General features: G+C 44.0%; 1 protein-coding gene across 1 annotated transcript in view; it reads left to right on the forward strand.

Moving 5' to 3' along the window:
* Positions 1–1,371: 1,371 nt before the first annotated feature.
* nphs1 (NPHS1 adhesion molecule, nephrin) overlaps positions 1,372–17,288 on the forward strand; it is a gene marked incomplete at its 3' end in the record, with an annotated part of 130,702 nt that continues 114,785 nt past the window's right edge. The window contains 4 exon segments of the mRNA XM_083648232.1: positions 1,372–1,395; positions 4,008–4,064; positions 4,066–4,107; positions 8,917–9,103. Coding sequence (XP_083504358.1) covers positions 4,038–4,064; positions 4,066–4,107; positions 8,917–9,103 — 256 coding nt within the window. The 5' untranslated portion in view covers positions 1,372–1,395; positions 4,008–4,037.

The following is a 17,288-nucleotide window of genomic DNA, read 5'->3' on the forward strand; positions in this document are numbered from 1 at the left end:
CCAGAAAAGAATAGAAAGAAGCCACCCGCATGCTCCTTTGGTCTCATTAGTGTCTGACTATTATGTCAAGCTTTTCATTAGTCTGCACACAGACGGGAGGTTGAACAGCTGGTCCTTTGGTGCAACCTTCAGCTGAACAAGCTCAAAACTGTAGAGGTGATAGTGGACTTCAGGAGGAGCCCCCAGCACTGCCCCCCCTCATGATATCCAACAGCACTGGGTCTAATCCTATAAATTCCTGGGATCCATAATCTCCCAGGGCCTAAAGTGGGAGGCCAACACCATCATCAAGAAGGCTCAGTGGAGGTTGTACTTCCTACACCAGCTCATGAAGTACAAACTGCCCCAGGAGCTGCTGATCCAGTTCTACACTGCCATCATCCAGTCTGTCCTCTGCAACGCCATCTCTGTCTGGTTTGGGTCTGCCACCAAACAGGACAGGCACAGACTACAATGGTGGACTGCAGAGAATCATCAGTGCCAAGGGCCAACCTGCCCTCCATCCAAGACGTGTTACTCCTCCAGAGTCAAGAAAAGGGCAGGAAAGATCATCACTGACCCATCTCACCCTGGCCATGATCTGTTTACACTCCTCCCCTCTGGGAGGCGCTACAGAGCACTGTATGACAAAACCAACAGACACTAAAACAGTTTCTACCACAGACGGACCATTTTGATTTGATCTACGTTTACTGGGAAATAACTGTGCAATATCTGACTCAAAGCCTCGTTCACATTGAACTGCCTATAGCTGTTCAATATCTGGAAACATATCTGTATAAGCCTTTTGCTGATTCTGATTTTGAATGAAATTAAGACGAAAGATGGGGGAATCAAGAAGGTCCTGCAACTTTTGAAATGGTCACTTCTCTACTATGATGGGCGGCTGTAGCTCAAGAGGTAGAGCGGGTCGTCCACTAATCGCTTTGGATAAAAGAGGTCGGTGGTTCGATTCCCGGCTCCTCCAGTCTGCATGTCGAAGTGTCCTTGGGCAAGACACTGAACCCCAAATTGCTCCCGATGGTGTGCCAGCACCCTGCGTGGTAGCCTGCCGCCATCGGTGTGTGAATGGGTGAATGTACCTACTGATTGTAAAGCACTTTGGATAAAAGCGCTATATAAATGCAGGCCATTTACCATTACTATGACCTTAAAAATATAGATTTCACAGAATATTTGAGGGAGTCGCACACCTCTCTTCTCATTCTCTCTCATTGTCTCTCTGCCTCCTCCCTCCCTCCCTCTCTCTCCTGATCTGTTTTCCTCTGTCTTAGAATGAGGAGTGAGAGAGGGGGAGTCCCACTGGCATTCCTTAACATCTCCGTATCTCACTTGTGTTCAGAGAGCCATCTGTAGATCAGGCAGACACTCATGAGCCTAGGCGTCACTCAACAGGTAAGCACAGCTCTCTTTCTCTCATGCAAATTCACACACCTAGTCAAAGATTCTTGGCTTTTTAGAAGGAGGTATACGACCTCTCTCTCTCTGTCTCTCTGTCTGTCTGTCTCTCTTTCTCTCTGTGCACTCTTGGCAGACAGATGAGCAGGAGTTGGTGGAGGTTGAAAAAAGGTTTTGCCTCTCTGTCTCAACTTTCTGCTGGGGAGAGTGTGTGTGTGTGTGTGTGTGTGTGTGTGTGTGTGTGTGTGTGTGTGTGAGGGGAGGGGGGGGGGTATGTCAGAGCGATCCAGTAAACTTGAAGGCTTTGAGCTGAAGAAGACAGAGACAGAAACAACACACACACACACACACACACACACACACACGCACGCACACACACACACACACACACACACACACACACACTTGGTTTCTGTGCTGCTGCTGAACTAGTGGTCCATGCTGATGTGATTTAGCCTGTCTGTCCTTGGCTGAGGTCTGCTCTGTCTGCGCTTAGCATAGCCAGACAACTCTAATCAGACTGCCAAAGGAATGCCATCTTTTCATGCACAATTAATGATTTTGATGTGATTAGGTTCTGTTGATAATCTAATCTGCATCTTTTGGAGGGCCTCTCCATCATTGGTTCAGTGTTAAAGCAGTAATGGGTTCACAACATAGCTTCTATGAGCTACAGTAATTGAACCCACAGGCAACTGGTGGGTATAGGGGGTTCGGCTGAATTGCATGGCTGCACGGAGGTTGAAACTTCATTTTCTGCACATTGACTGATTTCATGGGGTTTCGCGTCAAATTGGTGCAGGATTGAGTGTATTGAGTCGTTTGATGATGTTATGAAAGAAGCCATTAAAAATCTACCTGTCGGGGTCACGCTGAATGGTTCAGCTGCCTCTAATGCCCTTGCGGGCAGAGTGGCTGGCTTGTCTCTGTAAGCGAATCAAATTTCAAATCAAACTTTCCAATTTGCATTTGTAAAAAGTTGGAGAGGGACAAGGTCAAAAAAACTTGTGGCAGCTGGGTACGACTGTGAAAAAAGCTCTTTCTTAGGTTAAAGAATTCCATCCATTATTTGATGACAAATTAAACGGTCTTTCAAACTGGCATTTCATTTGTAATAACTGTTAAATGACACAACACAATTGTTCCACAAATCCTATCACCTAGAAATGGTTTTGCATACAATGGAAGGAAAAGATATAAAAGAGCATGTATCAGCAAATCAACATCTTTGTGGCTGGCCGTACTTTTTAAGCAATTAAGGCGGGTATTTGACTAGGTAATAGCAGTGTGGGAGGTCAGGCAGGCTGTCTGCTCTCATTAAGGGTCTCCAAGAAAACGCTGAGTCGTGTGTCCAGCACGAGTCGTGTGTCCAGCACAAGCCCTTCATTGTTGTCCAGTCCCTCCTCTTCCCCCCAGTTAGGACCTGCAGTTTGAACCTGCAGTTAGAACCTGCAGTTTGGACCTGCAGTTAGGAGCCGCAGTTAGGACCTGCAGTTAGAAGCTGCAGTTAGGAGCTGCAGTTAGGACCTGCAGTTAGGAGCTGCAGTTAGGACCTGCAGTTAGAACCTGCAGTTAGGACCTGCAGTTAGAACCTGAGCTGCAGTTAGAACCTGAGCTGCAGTTAGGAGCTGCAGTTAGGACCTGCAGTTAGGACCTGCAGTTAGGAGCTGCAGTTAGGACCTGCAGTTAGGAGCTGCAGTTAGGACCTGTAGGTTATGACTTGACTGTTTTATTAGAGAGACACCAAATACAGCTTCTGGTCTGGAGATGGCCAAATGGAAATGATAGATGAGAAAAAGAAAAAGAAATTGGCCAACATCAAATGTAGGCAGGGTAAAACGTGTGTGTGTGTGTGTGTGTGTGTGTGTGTGTGTGTGTGTGTGTGTGTGTGTGTGTGTGTGTGTGTGTGTGTGTGTGTGTCAGTGAGAGGCATAAAAAGAGAGACAGACCGAAAGTCTGGGGAAGAGAGAGAGAGAGAGAGAGAGAGAGAGAGAGAGAGAGAGAAGATGGGTACTTTAAAAAGACTTCTTCTTCATTGAACAGGGAGGAAATTGCCCTTGTGTGTTCAAAGTGGATGTTGGGGCCTCTGAAATACACAAATGTTTTGGAGAGTGAGAAATAATTGAGTGTGAGTTAATTCTTATCAAAGCCTGTTGGAGTGCAACTAATCGACTGAGGGGAGACGCCTCAAAGAGCTGTTGCCTTCAATTCATTTTGTCTATTCAGATGAGAAAATATTTAGTTTTCAATTAAGTAAATCACTATTATTTGTTCCACCGCAGCAGCAGATAAATTGGAGTGATTAGAAACAGGCTTAAAATGCACAGTGGGCTCTTCCAAGCCAACTAAAGGAACAGTATTCGATGTGTATGGCATGTAATGGGCACAGACCCACAGCATGGTCTATACAGTCTCAACTCCAAAATGTCCATTCACAAAAAAGAGCATGCAGTGATCCTGACAATGCATCATGACTTATCCATAGGACATTCATTGAGGGGGGAAACGATAGGTAAATACAGTATCATCTCCATAATCCCATACTGTATAATCTATTCTAATCATCTTTATCTAATGTTTGTAGATTTTTCTTCACTTGGTTGTTCCAGGACTGTTGAAGGTCAGGCGTCCGAGTGGAAATGGACTTCTTGTGTGCTTGGATGGTCCTCGCCCTCTCCTCTGCAGCACTCTTGTTCTCTGGGCTCTGGGGTAAGAGAATCAGATGTCACACAGAGGAGTTCTCATTACAACAGCTGCGGCCCTTCTGAGTCACGTCCATTCAGCTGAGCAGTGGGCACGTGTGTGTGTGTGTGTGTGTGTGTGTGTGTGTGTGTGTGTGTGTGTGTGTGTGTGTGTGTGTGTGTGTGTGTGTGTGTGTGTGTGTGTGTGTGTGTGTGTCAGTGGGCACCTTGACATTGTTGAGGACTTCATCACATTTTCTGTGTAACACAACGGCTGCGTTTTCATGGCACCGAGAATTCTCTTCTCAGCCCGTCTGCCCAAATAAACAGGGGTTTAAATTGATGCATGTAAAGATCATAACTCAGTTAGACTAACCTGGTTAATACTCCGATTAGAAACCCAGTTAAAATGCCTGTATTATTCCAGTATTAAATGGGTTAATATGGCATGAAAATATCATTATCTTTTCACTTTTGGTTTTTGCTTGCACAATTCAGACTTGCATAGCGGCTACATTTTGATGTCAACAAAATCCATGGTGGTATGCAGTATTTACCATTATCACTATCACCATTATGACCCCAGGAAGACTAGTTGCTACCTAGTACCTACATAGGTAGTAACTAATGAGGATTCATTTAAAGTCGAGGTGAACCCGTTCGTCACGTGCATCTGAGTCCATTTCAGACTGAAAACAAATTGAGAGGCGGACCATATACGGTGTCGATTATTTGATTTGACAATTCTGAGGACTGGCTTTGGCATTGGCCAATCCTGGCGTGTTCCACCCCCAAATCGGGTGGGATTCAGCGTGTTGTTGTGCTACGCGAGTGGGATCCGGGGACTACCAGGCAACCAGGCTGCTTCGTGCGGAGCGAGCGGACAATCCGATGCATGGGTGCTGCCCGCCCGCCTGGAAACTCCGAGAGTTTGTCTGTCAGGCTCGGAGGCGCGCGCCATTATCGTTATAAATGTAAATAATATTCCTGGAATGTGTGTTTTAACGAGCCAGTTACATTTCTTTGCACTCTTAGAGATTATAGTTTTTGTTTTTTGTTCATGTTTCTAACAATTCGCCAAGTTAGTAGTTAGTTAATGGGATAGGGATTCTGCCAGATGACAGGCACTAGGCGCCATTTTCTCTTTCTTTTGGAAGAGAAAATTATCCTGAAATGAAGATTTGATTGACAGCTGCATGTCGTGATATGATTGGTTGAAATGGGGTAGAAATTTGATAGTACTAGGTGACGTCAGCAAACTGTACATTACTGTTATCAATGAAATCTTGAAAAATGAACTTTTGATGTGAAAAAGTGTGAAAAACGAAAGAAATTAGACTTTTGTGATTTTGTTTGCATACATTATTAAATAGACACGATTTAAACACGATTTAAACACGATACCCAGGTATTTGAACGAAAAGAAAAGAAATGTCATTTTTGGGTTCAGCTTGACTTTAAACAAATAAAGCCTTCCCTTCCCCTGTATTAGAAGTAACTGCTTGCTCAGTCAGAGAGGGGGAGCAGCAGGTAACATTTTAGAAAACAGCCCACAACTTACAGGGTAAGTACAGGGTAACAAAATCAACAAGGGTACAAAATCTGTACTTACAGGCTAAGTACATGGTAACAAGGGTACAAAATCTGTACTTAGAGGGTAAGTACAGGATACCAAATCTGTACTTACAGGGTACAAGATGGGAAATTACCATGCCCCTGTACTTACAATGTAGTTACTATGTAACTATGAGGGAGTTAACATTGCTTTAGAATACAGCCCTGTAGTTATCATGTAGTTATATATGTCAAGACGAAGATGTTGATGTTTTTTGGTAACGCTTTAGAATACAAAAAAACATCTTAACATCTTAATTTTAACATCTGTAACTACAAGGTAACTACAGGGGCGCAGGCCTGTAAGTTGCGGGCTGTATTCTAAAGCGTTACCCTGTTTTGCTGTGGAACCATTCTACCTGTGCGCTGGACAAAGAAATATTCTGTTAACGTGTATATTCATTGGAACAGGGAGACTCAATGCCATGGCTATCAGCGGTTCATGGAAACAGCCTGAATAATATACCCTGGCTATAGTGGCCAATAGCCAGGTCACTGGGTGCATGTAAACGTAGTTAGTGCTGCTTGCTGCTTTAACTCAAGGTAACGCAGCAGTTTGAATGACATGATGATGTTCATGTCCCTTTCTCCTCCTTTCACCTCTGGCATTGAACAGTCTTTTTATTTAAATATTGACACAATTCCACTTCTGCCACTGGCATCATTGTTGTCATTGTTGACTTGTCCCAAATGGGACAAGTCAAGAGCAGTAGTTTGCACCTTATGTAAAACGGAATTAAAATATCACCGACGTACATCGAGTTTGAGCTACCACCTAAAAGCTAAGCATACCAGAGCAGCTAGCGGCCAGCTAGCGGCCAGCTAGCGGCCAGCTAGCTAGCGCGAGGCTCATCACTCATTCTTCCTTCAGAGTCTCGGATGCGCGGGTCCTCTAACCACTGGGAGGTCGGCTCCAATGGCTTCACGCGATATACACATTATCAATACACAGTTTCCAATACCGAGCCATTATTCACATGGAAGTGCCAAAGTTTTTAGCTCAGATACACCCTTCTTCGGCTGTGTCATTTTGGGTTTCGACTGCTCCACAGCGCCCCCGCCGGAAGTATCGGTTCTGGAGCGTATACTGCACTGTTTACAATTGTGCATTTATTTTCTATTCAAGATACATTTTGTAGACATTGTTACCTCCTGTCTACATTGCACTTCTATGGAATTTAAAATAAATCTAAAATTCAAGATCACAAAGTACATTTATTTGCATTCATTTGATTCCCAATCACGACACACTGGTAATAATTATTAATATCTAATTAAAAATGCTTTGAAATGCAAAATAATAGCATTTTAAACATGCGATACAAAGATGCGATTAATCGTGATTAATTATAGTTAATCGCACGATTAATCGGCAACTGCTCAGGGTTAATGTGTATGTAAAAACTGTTTGTATATATATATACAGTATATATTCTTTTTCAATTCTCAGGCGGACCACCAGGCGGAGTCCGCGGACCACAGTTTGGGAACCAATGTAGTAGACAATTATAGATGCAAATTAATTGCATATCCCTAAAAAACAGCCTAATGTAGACATGGCACTTGCGTTTTCAAACACAGGGCTAATGGATGCAGAAAGAACAGTTCAGAACAGCTGGAGCAGCAGATTTCTTGAGTTAAACCCCTATCATTACCCAATCAAACAACCTCTGGAGAATAAGCAGTGGAGATCAATCAGTCAATCAATCCATTTAGTTAGCACTACCTCAAGAAAGAGATGAAAATTCAATGTGGCCCCTACAGCATTAATTTATTTTACTAGAGTATTATTTACCATAATAGTACTTCAACGGCTATTGTACATCACTCTTGAGTATTCATTTATGTCAACTGTATGCAAATGTGCCTCTGTGTTTGGTTGTTTGCATGCATCCTCTTTAACGGCCAATCTTGCCCTTGACGTGAGGTGACTGGTTCAGGCTTGATGTGAGAGCTGTGCCGCTCAGTCATGTTGTCAGGCGCAGCAGAGCGATGCACTTCACAAACAACTTGCTCATTGTTTCAATCAAGGTCAAGATGCAAGCAGCCTGTTCTCGCTGTGGGGCCATTGTTTCAACCACATTCACACTTACATATTAGCCGCTAATTAGCCCAAGCAGTTGTATTTGGCTGTTGGATTGAATTCATCCACAAACCCCGGTGTATAATTAGCCGATAATCCTGGCCCCCAGCCTTAGAAGCTCATGGGTGGTCTGCTCTGAGGTTACCTTGCTGCCACAAGTGCAGCGGACCACAGCGTGTCACCTCAGAGCCTGCTTGAGGGATGGCCAACCCCACCTATGACAAACAAGGGGGATTAAAGTGATAATCATTACTCTCCCCTGGAGGAATTAGCTGGTGGGACATCGACAGTGAAGAAAAACCGCAGGTGAAACAGGTCTCAGGTGCCCCCTTCTTCTCTCCTCCCCCCTTTCCCTATCTGCATGGCCGAGGGGGGGATTTAATTCACAGTAATTACTTTATTGACTCATTTGCAGGGCCGTATCACTCCAGTTTCCCATCAATAAAACATATGCCAGGATGAATCATGTGGCCAGACACAATGGGGTTCCTTCTCAGACAAAAGACCATGAGACTGCCTCCCTGTGGTGTATGTTTATGTCGTCCTCCCTGCCCTAGCTCTCCTCTCTCCTCCTCTCATTTCCTGTAAACAACTTGCTCCTCCATACTCACGGCGCATTCCTTTTGTATTGGGAACTAGGAATATCCTAGTTGTGTGACGGCACCACATTCCAGTCAGGAACAGTCAGGAAACCAGCCAGGGTTAGCTCTAGCCAGGCTAGCCATTGTTAGCAATAACAGTTGATAACAACACATCTTGCGATATTTTGAGCATACAAACACCTTATAGCAACATGTCCACAGATCGAAGTTATAACAGTGCTGTGTGGACAATTGATTTAATGAGACACAAATAAGACAGAAGTGCCCATAAACAGTATTTACTGCAACTCTCACCACTGTTGGAGCGCGGAGCTGCCATCTTGGATTTTGAGATCGGGGCTGGTGAGGCTCCCCCGAGATTGGAGTAGGAAACCCAAGGGCAGGTGACATCACAAGGGGGGTTCCCGACCTTTGACCCTATAAATTCCTACTGTAGTTCCCAATACAAATGGAAACCGACATCATCACTCCCTTCTTCTCCCCCTTTAACAAAAATCACACCATCCTCCTCCTCGCTTTCACATCTCCAGGAGTGGAGGCACAGCAGGCCTTTAGGCGCGAGCCCAGGAACCTGACTGTGCGCATGGGGGCCACAGCTGTGTTAAGGTGTGAGGTGCTGCGGGCCTCGGGGGCCGTACAGTGGGTGAAAGATGGCCTCCTCCTGGGACCCCAGAGCAGCCTGCCGGGCTTCCCACGCTACAGCATGATCGGAAGCCCCGAGAGAGGTAAACAAGGACACTTAGAGGAGCCTTTCACAGTGATGAGTATTGGGAATGAGGTGTTGGGTCTCTTGGGCCTTGCTGGACCTATTCAAGCTAAATGGATGAACTTTCTGCAATAACAAGCCCAGAGGACAGACACCAGAATCAGTCTCCAGAACTTAGCTGCCTAACTTCACCAAAGGCATGATGACAGATAGGGTCAAGAATAATGTACAAGGGAAGAAAATAACATAGCTATCACTATTAGATTTGTCTTCATTTTTCAAATTTTTATTATGACATCTTGTAGATGGCATGGTGTTAATTATGGAGTGCTGCTGTCAGCTCAGGTAACATACAGAACGGTGTGATGTACATGTAGTCTAAAGTAAATGCGTTTATGTTGTTGCTATGGCTTCAAAGTGCTGTAATAAACAAACCGAGATCTCGGGGACCTTATGGCACACTGGCTCTCCACTCAGGGACCATCTGGGACTGTGGAGGTGACTTGATTGTCAACAGCCTCTCAAACATCCCCCTCACTGTCACTCAAACATGTGTGAAAAAAACAAAAAAAAACTCAGATTGTCAGTGCATCAGTGAATTGTTGCAGGGAATAAAGTGTGTTGCAGTATCTGCACCACAGTCTATAAAAAAGTAATTGCCAATTAGAAGGCAATCCTGAGTAAGAGAAGAGCATCTGTTCCTGATCAGCCGGCAACGCGACAAGGCGCGTGTCCCTGTTCCACAGAGTGGGAGCTTGCATAGGCGCCCACTGACACACAACAACATTGACAGACACAGATGCCAGTGCACACACTGTCCATGCCTATTCATGCCTGGAGTGCACACACTGTCCATGCCTATTCATGCCTGGAGTGCACACACAGACAAACATGAAACACAAAAACAGTTGCCGAGTGATTAGTTGCCAATCAGCCAATCAAGCATGACCGCACGTACAGTGTTAGGAAAAAAAGTTGGAAACTGTCCAATGACACAGGCAACACACATACATTGCAGTACACATGTAGGCTACACAGTCTCACAAACTGCTAAACACTCAAACATAAACTCATGAATAACATCCATCAACACAGGAGCACATTACCACAAATAGAAAATGCAAGGGATACTTTGGCCCGCAGACAAATACATGCAATCACTTTACATAGCAGAGTAAGGGCAAAATCACTTTAACATGACACTTGACTGCACATGATATCACTGATTGTCACCATCAGTGATGTTTATTGATACTTAAGAACACCTGAAATCACACATTCACACAATAGAAGAGACCTGTGATGATTTTAACATAGACTTAGGTCTAATGTACACCGCCTCCGGAAGAGATGCGGTACAGCTCCGGTACGGCTGCGAACAGACCCACACTCATGTAATCTGTCACACGGATGCGGGATCCGACAAAAATAGAACAGGTGCGTAGTTTTTCCGTACCGCATGAATCACCCATCAATTAACATGGGTGAGAGTCGATCCGTCAGTTTTACCGGATCCGCAGCACAGCCGTAATGCATCTGGTGTACATTGCCTGTTACTCTGTCACTGTAACACCCACTGTTTCTCTAACAGAGTGTAAATATGCACGAGTTTGTGTGCAGCTATGCAGATTTGACACACCCACACACACAGATACAAATTATTGTAGATACTAAAGCACAAAATGTAAGTTTTTGTAAAATTGTATTTTGAACCATCAGCCTACATTCAGGCTACAATACATGTAATTATGAATGACCAGACTACTCCCACGAATACAGTGTACCAATGACATGGGAGCAACTGGAAAAACAAACCTCCAACTTGTAAAACAAACACAGATCCTGTACAGACATAGGGGTGGGAAACACAAGTTTAATCACGATACAATGTTAGGGTATATTGATAGTTTGATTCTTCGATATTTCCTGATATCACAAAGTCTGCCACTATACGATTTTGATTAAATTCAGGGGTCTGCAATCAATATGAGACAATATTATATGCCCATTTAAAACAATCATTTACATTTATATCACAAAAAGCAACAAAAATATGATTTGACAATTTTATTTCTGAGCTCTTCCAGACATTTAAAGCAGCTATGAGGAACTTTTAACTGGTTATGAAACAGTCTAAATTTAATACTAATGGCTCACATCTTACTTACCTCAGCAAACGGGGGCACGGTGGCTCAGTGGTAGAGCTGTCGCCTCGCAGTCAGAAGGTCCTGAGTTCGATTCTCGCCTGGGACACTGTGAGCGCTGTGGTTGTGTTCCCCCCCATATCTTCAGTGCCCACTGCCCAGGTGGGGTATCTCGTCGTAAGGGCCTTTCTGTCTGTGTGGAGTTTGCATGTTCTCCCCGTGCTCCCCCAGGGGGGTTCCTCCGTATATAATTGAATTGAATTGAATTAGCCTTTATTGTCTCCCTTGGGAGAAATTCTTTTTGGGCATCAAGAGACACAGCGTTAGACATATACATATTGACATATAGACAGTGCAATCAGACGACAATTAACATTAAATTCCTACAGTGTACATATACATCAAGCGTACCCAGTGGTAAAGTATTGCACCAGCCCTCCACAAAAAAAAAAAGAGAAAAATGTTGAAATGAAAAATTATTAAATATTGCACCGCTTCCCTAAGAATAGAACATGATGAGCTGTACTAAGTTGGTCTGCGTTATCTCTTACTATTGAGTGCTTTAATGGACAGTGGGACAAAGGAAAATTCCTTCTGCCTGACGGCAGCATCTCATACTCTTTATGGAGTATGAGATGGGGGAGTATAACCCCCCCCCATTAAAAACATGCAGAAGATCAGATCGTCATCGTCATCCGACCAGTGACGACAACACCCGAAGTCGGTCCCCGGGCGCTGTACGAGAAAGCGACCACTGCTCCTGGCCTGCCCCCCGGAGGAAAGGACAAAGCCAGGATGGGTTAAATGCAGAGGACAAATTTAACCGGCCACCGTCAGCATGTGTGTGTTTGTGGCCCTCCGTGCATGTGTTGATGTGTAATCGTGTGACAATAAAGACGGGCTTGTCCGTCTGAAATCGTGTTTTTTTTAAATCGTGTTTTTAAATGAGACCATCAGCGAGGAGATTGACAATCTTTATGTCGTTTTTCCAAATTCTTGTGCCCAGGTCGAGACAGCTTGTAATTTTTGTGCTGGCCAGCAAATTAACCAATAACGTTAAACCTTATGTAATAAATAAAATAAAATAGAGTGGGAGGCTCGATGTCCAGGCGGGCTCGGAGAAGCCCTGGCCGGCCTCTCGCAGCTCGCCCAACCCACTGGTCCCAGTGGGGGGAGACGTGTTCAAATGCAGTCTTCATTCCAGGAGAACACTACCCCTTTTGGCCACAGGGGCCGCTAAAATCAACACAAAATATAAAAGTTTGTCATAGCTGCTTTGAATAAAAAACAATCCATTATTTTTAATAATAAAGAATAAACTATAAAGTGCCACATTTCTCATGTTTACTGTCAGTTAACTTAGAGTCCTTCATGACCTTTCAATTATGAACATAAGCCTATGTGAGTCTATGCTTCATCACCTTGGATTTATGAGGCGATTTATCTCTCTTCTAAGCCTTCCTGTTTTGTAAACCGCGGCTCTGTGCTCTGTGCTGGCTTTTAGCGGAGGAATACGGTAGTTGTACGGTTGGGAGAAAAAGCAGTGCCGAATGAAACTGCTGTTTTGCGGAAAAGTAAAGCGCTGAAAATTGTCAAAATAGAGCGTGCATGTACACAGATATCGATTTGTTTAGGTGAGCGTTGTTTTAGGTGGCTGAATTACATTTTAGTTGTTGACCCCACGTACTTACAGAGAAAAGGCTGGTTTGGTTGCTGCTCTGAGTGCCGGGTCTTGTTCCACAATGCGCCCAGCCTCCAGAACACTGTACCTAATTAAGTTAGTGTATCAAACTAGCTGATAGGACCCAACTTCAAACAAACCAAACTATCCCTTTAACAGTGAAAAATCTTCACATTACGCTTTTGGAACATTATGGTTGCAGAGATGACCCAGCTCTGCCTAACTTTACTTAGCTAGCTCTTTCTAGCTAACGTTAGCTGTCTATATTGTCAATACACTGCTGATATATGTAACATTGCATGAATGCCAGCTGATCTGAAGGCAGAAATCTCTCTCTGATTGTGTACTTAGCAGTGAAAATGTGTCCGTGTCCGCTCAAAACAGCGTCTCAGTGGTCTCCATAGAGAGCCGCAGGAATGAGTCCAGAAAACATCGATGCTAATGTGACACCCATAAAAGTAGTCACATTTTGTTTTATGGTATAGGCCAAATTAATTTAATTTTACACCTCTATGTAGTTGCTTTGTACACTTGGGTTGATACAGTGTGATTCGAGTTTACACCACACGGAGGCGCTGTCGCGTCCACAGCGTGATGTAGGAACCGGAACCTGACGTCACCTCAGAATTGACTGAGCAGACTCAGGGAACAACGTCATCTAATCACCCCTGTCTCGTGTTTTCCCCGTTTCCCTGTTAAATACAGGTTAGTATTAAAACACACTGCTAGATAATGAATCTATAAGGTGTCATATAACGTGCCAAATACGTGGGGTTAAAAAGAAGTAATAATTATTTTACAAGTTATGTTTGGTAGCTAAAGGCTAACATAGCTGGCTAACATAGCTAACAGCTTTATAATGGGAGCGGATGGGACAAGATGGCCGACCGCATTTATTTACATTATTTTCGTTGCTTTAGTGAACTGAATTTGGTCCTATTGTGTTTTGGGGATTGTAATTGTCATTGTGGGGTGGGGGAATGAGCTGTGAAGGTGTACTGTCCATTGTACCAAGTGTCAAGTCGTTTTGGGAATGGGTTTATTTATGTAAATTGTCGATAGCCCAGTGCTAATGAAGCTAGTGAGTAGCATTATGTCCTAAGAGTTAGCCTGCTGTTAACACATTCAGTGCCACAGCGCTTCAGTAAAATTGTCTGGAGCCTGTGCCAGATTCACTTCCATTCAGTTGAAAACAGCTATAGAATTTTTTCTATTATGGCTATATTAACGGGGCTGGACTTTAATGAAAGATTGAACACTCCTGCTTCTTCCAAAGAAGAAATTTTGTTTCTAGACAGTTCCATTATGAAATTACAGCCTCTCAAAAAAGTGCACTTTCAATGGTTTTCTGTCGTTTTTTTTTACTTTCCAAGTTATAGGCCCTTTTATGAATACCTTTTGCACTCTAATTTCGACCACATTCACTGACTCTGGCTGGTGTTTTCTGATGTGGTGGCGTGTGGTGTGGTTTCTGTGAAGCCTGTGTGACACACACACCTCTCCCCCCCCCCCCCCCCCTCCCTCCCCCCCCCCCCCCCCTCCCTCCCTCCCCCCTCTCCCCTCTCCACCTCTGAGCTGCGGGCTCCTCCCACACGCACAGTTTGTTTTCTCGTTTTTGCCCCGGACAGATCCCAGCGCGCATCATTTCCTTGATGGGCAAACGCGACTGAACGAAAAGGCATGGCCGTTCGGCTTCGGATGCTGCCTTTCTAGGAAATCGTGTGGAGATAGATAGAAGCATAAGAGCTCAGTTGTGAGCGCGGATGCAGCCGAGCCCACTCTCCGCTGTAGGCAGAGCAATATATACGGCGCTGGCAGAAAGCATGCATCGGTTTCCACTTTCTCCGCTGTCTCCTGTACAAAGTAAAGGATCTGAGGTGGGTGGAGCAGCTCCTGTGACGATGTTTAAGGTGGCGCCGTGTGATCCCTTGAAGGGATTCATGCTCACTGGCTAGGTACGACCTTAAACAGCAGAATTATGGAATAATATGAATTATGATTTTAGGACGTCCACAGACGTCCTTGGCACTCCTCGTTACTTTTTTTTAGGACGTCCACAGACGTCCTTGGCACTGAATGTGTTAAGCTAATAGCCTATACTGGTGCATGTGCTATGTGAACGTATTTAGTTGTATGAATGTTGAACAGTTTATAAGGTTAAAATGATTTAGAAATAAGGTTTTCTCTGATATGTCAAGTCACTCAGATATTTATTTTGACGTTTTAATGCATTTTATGTTGAAAGCCACTGTAATTCACACAGTGACTGCTGGTTGCAACACTGATTGTGTGCAAATATAATTTACTGATATAAAGTAAACACACTGAACTATATTTGAAATATAGTTGTGAAAAGAAATGGGAATATGGAAACCAATGTTGGTGACTGGAATGTTTATTATTTTTTATATAAAGAAAGAAAAAGAAATTTAAGATTATTGTGAAAATAAATAATTGACTGAGCAGACTCAGGGAACAACATCATCTAATCTCCCTGTCTCGTGTTTCCCCCCGTTTCCCTGTTAAATACAGGACACCCTACACAACTATCTGCATACAGAGCCCAATGCCTTGGGACCTGTAACACTAACACTTCCGGTTCTTCACTGTTTCTGCCTATGGAATTTTTGGATGGGTTTTTGGCGTGATGCTTCAAATAAGGTCTGTGGTTAACGCAAGCTTATTCAAACGCGAACCAGTGTTCAGCAGGATAATCTTCACACATGAGGACCACTTTTATGAGTTTTGAAGCTTTTACGTGCCGTTAAAAGGGTGGCTAGCTAGCAAACGGCTAAATGAGACTACACTGTTGAGTCGATGGGGATATTATACGTCAATAACATCATCACTTCAAAGGACGAACACGGAAATTCTCTTTCCCTCACCTGGTTCAGCCCGGGGTAATCAGTGCACAGCAGCGCACACATCAACAACACTCTAGGTTGAGTGGTGACGTGACGTGGAAGCCTATGCGACACTGTGTGTAGTTTTGGAATAGCTTAGCATGAGCTTTTTACTTCTAGGGTTCGCATTTACGCTTCAAAACTCATGAAAGTGGTCCTCGTGTGAAGATTATCTCGCTGAACGCAGGTTCGCATTTGAATAAGCTTGCGTTGCCCACAGACCTTATTTGAAGCAGTGCGACAAAAACCCATTCAAAAATCCCATAGGCAGAAACAGTGAAGAACCCGGAAGTCCGGGACTTCTGCGTTCCGACTACAAAAATCCATCTTCCCTGCGGTACTCTATTACTGACCAGAAGTGGTGACATCACGCAATGGTTTCTTTGTGCTCTCGTCGCTCCAGAGAGGAGCGTTCGATTTGTTGTTCACACGGATGGAGCAGAAACGATCAGAAATTAATTCATATTGAACGTTCTATTAATATTGAATGAACAAAAACAGTGGTCTGCACTCCGTCAGGTCCACGTTGACACACTGCGCAAGTTTGAAGTCGATCCGACCAACGGTTCCCGAGATACGCGAAGGACAGAGAGACGGACAGAGAGACGCGCTAGTCCAGGGCTACTTGCTTTGCCCGGGGGCTACTTTTGTGAAATGATAGAAGGCCAGGGGCCAGTTAATAAACAAACAATATACATTTTTCTGTAGTGGATTGTAGGTTTTTGGGGTGTCAGCCGGAGTTTAATCTGACAATGTTGTGCACATCGGGTATAGCGAGCAGACGGCGGTATTTGACAATTTAGCAGCTAAATCATAGATTATTGAAAGATATTCCATATTCCAGACTGAAATGCTATAACAGAAGTGGAGTATTGGCCAGAATGACATGAACATTTGGACACTTATCCAGCGGGTATCTTGCATGTTGCGTTCAGGTGCACTGTCTTTTTTTTTTGCAATTCCATCGCGGGCCACATGCGGCCCGCGGGCGCCCCCTGTGCGGCCCGCGATGGAATTGCAATTGTTTTTTTTGTTTTTTTTGCAATTCCATCACGGTGCCACACACGGCCCGCGGGCTGCAAGTTGAGTATCACTGCGGTAGTCCAATTATAGTGTAGATACAGCCCATACATTGAGTTAAGCCTTTATTGATATATTTTATTGTAGTAATTGTGCATGTTCAGTCCTATACTACAATACTACTTTGGCCCTTAGTAAGTGTTACAGCTGCAAACCTAACCAATATACAATTTTGTTCATTATAAGATTAATTGAAAGATAATGGTGGTTTCTGAGCATCTCAAAATGGCAAAGTTCTGGTCAGTTACTTTTGAAACCTGTGAAATACAGGACAGAGCCAGAAAAAGATCTAATAAAGACATTTCAGCTGCCTGATGTGTAAAAACTGTTTAGCTTGGTTTTTGAATAGTGAAGACTGTGTAAAGGCTATTGGATCAGGTTGTAGCCTACCTGGTA

This window comes from Poromitra crassiceps (genome assembly GCF_964638095.1).
Source record: "Poromitra crassiceps genome assembly, chromosome: 1".
NCBI classification, from domain to species: domain Eukaryota; kingdom Metazoa; phylum Chordata; class Actinopteri; order Beryciformes; family Melamphaidae; genus Poromitra; species Poromitra crassiceps.